At 35.5% G+C, this 6,000-nt stretch overlaps 1 protein-coding gene across 1 annotated transcript in view; it reads right to left on the bottom strand.

Annotated features, from left to right (window-relative positions):
• Positions 1–301: 301 nt before the first annotated feature.
• The window catches only part of LOC106138209 (homeobox protein dve-1), a 78,549-nt gene continuing 72,850 nt past the window's right edge, over positions 302–6,000 (bottom strand). Inside the window, exons 5-6 of the mRNA XM_013339301.2 lie at positions 3,288–4,103; positions 302–2,313 (exon numbers count right to left, since the gene is read on the bottom strand). Of these exons, the coding sequence (XP_013194755.2) occupies positions 1,657–2,313; positions 3,288–4,103 (1,473 nt within the window). The 3' untranslated portion in view covers positions 302–1,656. The remainder of the gene's footprint in view (positions 2,314–3,287; positions 4,104–6,000) is intronic.

The raw sequence follows: 6,000 nt of genomic DNA, 5'->3' as shown, positions 1-6,000 counted from the left end.
TATTTTGGCAGCCCAACAGTATTTATAGCGATTGTTTCTTGTAAGGGTAACATTTATCACGTCTTCATCCCTTAAGGAGTAAAAAGAACCAACAGTCTCCAAAAAGTTAAGACGCCAAGGTCAGCTAGATAGTCTAATAATGAATTAAGATTAGTAGATACTTAGTAGGTATACTTAGTAAATAAATACAAATAATTAATAGATGGATTATTTATGTAGGGGGTTATTGTTTAAGGATCATGGATGTGATAAATAAAAGTAGAATAATAATTAAGTTTTATAGTATATTAGATTTTTCGTATTTGAATCGAATAAACATTTAGCCAATATATATTACCTAAACAGTAAATGCCGTTTTTCGTGAGCCTAGTGACGTTACACATAAACCTTATTAACAATTATTAAATATTTACAATATTTGGAAAAATCATCACAGCTTCACAAAACAAGCATAACATACAACGAAAACAATCAAAACATACAACTAGGTTTGTGTTTAAAAACTATAAAACAATCTTTTGTGATGGTGTTACATACAGCCTCAATAATAAATGCTTGAATACTGAACATTTTATTCGCTTGGCGATGTGTTACTGTACATTTATAAAAATAACAAGAATAAAATATAAACTCAATGAAAATGAATGAATAAATAATAATAGTAAAGGTCTCCTAAACTTTCTTTCTAACTGCATTAACTATTTATTTAAGATTGTTTAGAAATTAGAAGAGTGACTAACAGATTCATAACTCTTGTACAGTAACACACCGGGTATTAATTAATCGGGATCAGTTTGTTTATATATCTTACAATTGTTATAATATCTTTTTTTCTTATCAATCTTTGGATTGAGGAAGTATTTGCTAAATTAAAAAGGAATGTGCGTAATCTACTTCGACGAGCTAAAATAATTTAGGCCGCTTCATTCTAAACTTACATTTTCTAGTGCACATGTGCATTTATATCAGCAATATAACTATGACTCATTATAACCTATAATGTACATTATAACATCAATCTAAACATCAATCTACATTTCAGTGGAACTGTACTTATTATGAGTATATATAAGAGTTGTAAAGATATTGTTTAATAACAGATTTTACAGATAGTAAATAAATAAAATTGATTTTGACGTTCATTTAAATATACGCAATAGATTTGAGATTCATTCGTTATTAATTTGTAACGATTACAAATATTTACGATAAAACGACGTGATCGTTGCTATAAAGTAGAATACATATGTAAACTTTTTCCTAATCTAATATCTGTCACTCTGGAGAGACTCTCAAAAGAGTAAATCTAAGTCCTGGATAATACGAACTGTTAACTAAAAACGACGACGCTGTCATATTAATACTAACATGGCACTATACACCATTATGATTCGAAATCAGTCTTTCGTGATAAACATGCTGACACAATAGGTGATTTATGAAAATTATCACGATTAATTTTAAACTTTTGCGTTGCATTATACGATTTATACATAATATGGGTATTAAACGTACTCTTAACGCAACTTTATTTTATATCTGCTCTTCGAAACATGAAATAAAGGTACGTAACTTGCGCGTTTAATACCAGTATTATTTATTAATAACATCACCTTTATTCAGTACTGCTAGGTACCAAAGTTTCTCTGAACTAGTTCAAACCAGTTTTCGCTCAGCCATGGCGTGGGGATGTCCAGGATGGGAATAGTGCGATGGCGATGATGGTTCATATAGAGACATTTTCAGTCTCTTGCATTTTGCTCGTCGATTTTTGAACCAAAACTGTACATTTTTAGACTCAAGCCTGGGAAATTTCTGCCTGTAAGGCATCCTGTTTAGTTCTTCGGTGTACTTCAATATCAAGTTGTGTGAGGGGTGTGTATTCATGTTGAACCATTGTTCAAGAACGGGAACTTCTGACACTGGATCTATAAACGTGCGGTTACGTTTTCGACGCTCGTCTGAGGCTCCAGCAAGAGCTAAATTAAGTCCACTAGCACCTTCTCCGGGAACTGTTCCCACGCCATGGAATCCAGTCATGTACTGATTCATGTACATAATTCCTGCTCCGAACATGGAGTGATTTGGCATCATCGAAAAAGGTAGACGGTCTAGGTGAGGAGAGATATGGCGATATCTTTCCTGAATTTCATCATCAGAAACATCATGTTCATCTGCAACTCCGTTTTCTTCATCGTTGTTATTATTGTTATTGTTGTAAGAACTGTCACTATTCTTTTCCGGCGAACGATGTGGAGAATTAGTTTGCTCAGGTTTGCTGAGATCTCTGGGCTCTTGTTTGATATCGTGCACCTTTAAGAAAAAAAAACTGTTAAATGGGAATTCTTATATCATATATTTAATAAGACAATCAAAATTAATATCATTGTTGGGATTTCACTCTCTTGTGAAATCTGAAATATCTGTCAGTCCTTGTCCTTGACTTTTTATACTACTGTTTATTATATTTGCTTTTATTATAATTATAATTATAGAGGTATTAAAATACAAGATCAAGGACTTAGAAAATATAACTACTGAACTGTGAGTAGTGGGGAATAAAATATCAATGGTGAAAAAAATAAATTTTCAGGTGTTTTCAATTTTCAAGAAGTATGCTGAACTTAAAACTTAAACATAAACAAGGCCACAAAAATAAGAAGCATCATAATAGTGGACAATGTTACTTTCAAAACGAGAAAATGGAAGTCATATAATGAGATCACTAATGGAAAAATGAACCAAAAATGTAACTAGATCTGATATTGGAGAACAGAAACTTAGTAAAGTGATGGCCCAATAACCAGATGGAAAGGCAACCTTCCACAGGGTGGAGAAGATTTGCTCTCGATAGAATAGAATTTATTTGAGGAAACTAAAGGAGGCCTTTGTTACAAAACAGCCTGATCTGAAATAAATTAGGGAACAGAGAAAGGATAATATTTATACCTTTATTACAGGTGAATATTTTAATTATAATTATAAATACGAGTAATATTGATATTATAATTAAACGTTTTCATAGGTGGACACATATGAATAGGAGCGTTGTTAACTAAGCACGGGAATAGGATATAAAAGAAACTAACTATGACTACAACTCTATTACACATTTCGATAATTATAGTTTCCACAGGTTGTGCGTAAAGCGAGCTACAAGTGGACGGAGCCGCGGGAAACAGCTAGTTCTCATAATATAAACCTTTATTTTATTTTCTTTGAAAAGCAAACAGTTTAATACAACTAAACTTACATGAATTAAAATAGCGCATGTCCATTTAAATTACCTTTATTATATCTGGGGGCTTTGGTGATTCTTGAGCAGTCACTTCTTCATCGTTATTATTTTTCTTAGTAGTTATTAAGGAAAGCGGTGCATCAGGACTATCTGGCCTATCGTCTGGGTTCAGTTCACCACCATCATCCTCTAGATCAGATCCACCATTAGATAGATTATCTTCCGACAAAACTGACATAGGATATCTACCAGGACTTCCTGATATCTGTAAAGGGCTTTTTAAGGAGTTATGATCTTGGGATGCATAACTATCACTGGCTGCCATTAGAGATCCATTTGTAGGACTGTGACTCCTACTATTGAAACCATTTACTCCTAAATGGAGCCCGCCTATGTTGCGAAGTTCAGCGCGCTTTTGAGCTGCGCGAGCGTTTTTAAACCAATAAACTACATTGTTGACATCTAAGGGCTTTCGATCTCTCCTTGATTCAAGATTGTTCAGTTCTTGAACATATTGCTGTATTTGTTGCCGACTTGGGTGTTGATTCTCAGAAAACCACCGCTGCAATTTTGGTAGTTCTAGTTCAGGGTCAAAGCTTGTTCGCATTCTTGTCTTTTGAGTCGGATACTGGCTTTGGACAGTCTGAAGAGCTGGGTGTAAGTGATCAGGTATGGAATTGAGGGTTGGTGAACGATTTTTAGGTCCTGGAGATGGATATCGACGAGGGCTAAACGTTGGCGGACGTGGCGTTACTTGTGCAGTCCACCAAGAATCAAATTTTCGACACATCTCTTCAGATGGCTCATGGCAACTCGGGGGCCCCGGAATCCTTTCTTGTCCTCTGCATATTTGAGCTAAAGTTGCCTGTAACAAGGTTAATTCTTCAAAAATCAAAGTCATCACAAGTAGCAAGTAAGTAAATAAAAAACGAGATACCGCAAACAATTTTAGATGGTTTTAAAGAGGTCAGTCTAACCAGTAACAGATAAGAGATAATTGTTTGAATAAACAGCGAGCATTGTTTCACAGAACATCGCCATTAGATTATGAAAATATTAGGTCGGCTGTTAATGCATGTGTCATGCGCGGCGGGCGGTTCTGACGAGTGGGTGTTTGCTCGGTGGTTAGTGTCTCCTCTCCGCACCGCCGAAACTTCAATCATAGTCTCTCTAAAACAATGAGCGGGAAGGGCGTCTTAACAATTAGCATCCACCCACTTCGTTTTCAACTAGCGCCCCTATACGAATGTAAACTAAGTGCTCCTACTAAAATGTTCCGGCGCTAAGCATTAGAAACAGTAGCCGATGTTTAGGTAGCAAACACGTTCGAAAATAATACGTTATGTTTGGATTTCAAAATGATATTCTCAAACTACCTATAACAAAACCATGTTTGCGTTATGTTACTGCTAACTTGTAGCACGTAGCCTTTTAAAAATCCTAAGAGATTATAATCTCTTCCTCAAGTTTACCCAGCTTCACATTATGCAAGATACTCGACTGTATCACTAGATTAAACAAAACAATGCTGAAGATTACTCCGTCACGGGACTTGTCACTTATCGTTTACATTACAGCTGTTGGTTAATCAAATTTAAAATGAAACTGTGACTATTACACATTGAGATCGCGTCTATAAATCATGTCAAACATGGAATTAGCACAAAGCGCGAGTGATACATTAATCTGCCTCTTTGTTTTATTTCTCAAATAGTGGGGCCATATTTATTTTGAGATATTGTCTTCTGACACGTCACACATGGAAGATTTACCAGAGTAGGCGCCCGCGCCTGATAACCGTTGTCACGTGTAATCCGCCTAAGTACGTAATTCGGTGTGTGATTGCGAACATTTCTTGATATAACTGTTAAGAAAGAACAACTTGAACACAACAGGCTTAATCTTATCTGAAATTGTTGACATAGCGAGCACTTATGCCATCAAGGAATTGTGATATTCTAACCCGTCATTTTAAACCTTGAAAAGTCTTAATACCAATAAGAGTTATTAGCGAAGTACGAAAGTCTCAAAGAAGATTTATGGTATTAAATAAATCCCGTATCGAGCTGTCTCCTTAAAAACTCTTCGATAAGCATTCGAGAGTCTAAAGTTTGTTGATAAAGTTGGAATCGAAGTGGCGCAAATTGGCGTGCGATAAATTACCATAATATCTCAGAGCCGAGTTCATCTGCGTTTAGCTACTAACTTCAGTTGAAGGTGTTTGATTATCTTGCTTTACAACTCCTTTGCCTCATTTGTGGTAACTTCAGTGTTAACTTCAATTTGTGTCTGCTTTGTCGGTTTGTAACTTTTAATGTTAATATAAGGTATTTCAATCGTGTCGTATATTTCTAATTTACATGTTTCATTAACATTCTCTTACGAAGCGTTTATTTTTGCTTGAATTTGTGAAGCCTCTAAACAGGTTTAAATCTCCAATCTCGGAGATAGGACGCAATTTGTTGACGCGATGAGCACCTGCCTCACACGTGGGATCTCCATACATAATAAATTTAATTGAATCACAGCCTCATCCTCGCCTTTATCATATTTTCTAAATATCTTGCGAACGGGTTAGGGCCGGGACCCCCGTCTTACGAACTTGAGCCTTGGAAGAGGGTTAAAAGGAGTTTTAGATGTACGAACGCTTTTGATCTTATTAATACCATAAAATAATGCTTTATAATCTTATTAAAGGCGAGGTTAGCGCTCTGTTCCCTCCTTTCAGCTTAACCGCCTGTTGGGTTCGCGATTTCAATTTG

The sequence above is a fragment of the Amyelois transitella genome, chromosome 3 (genome assembly GCF_032362555.1).
Source record: "Amyelois transitella isolate CPQ chromosome 3, ilAmyTran1.1, whole genome shotgun sequence".
Taxonomy (NCBI): domain Eukaryota; kingdom Metazoa; phylum Arthropoda; class Insecta; order Lepidoptera; family Pyralidae; genus Amyelois; species Amyelois transitella.
The sequence above is the reverse complement of the archived record's forward strand: the minus strand, read 5'-3'. Positions and strand labels throughout refer to the sequence as shown.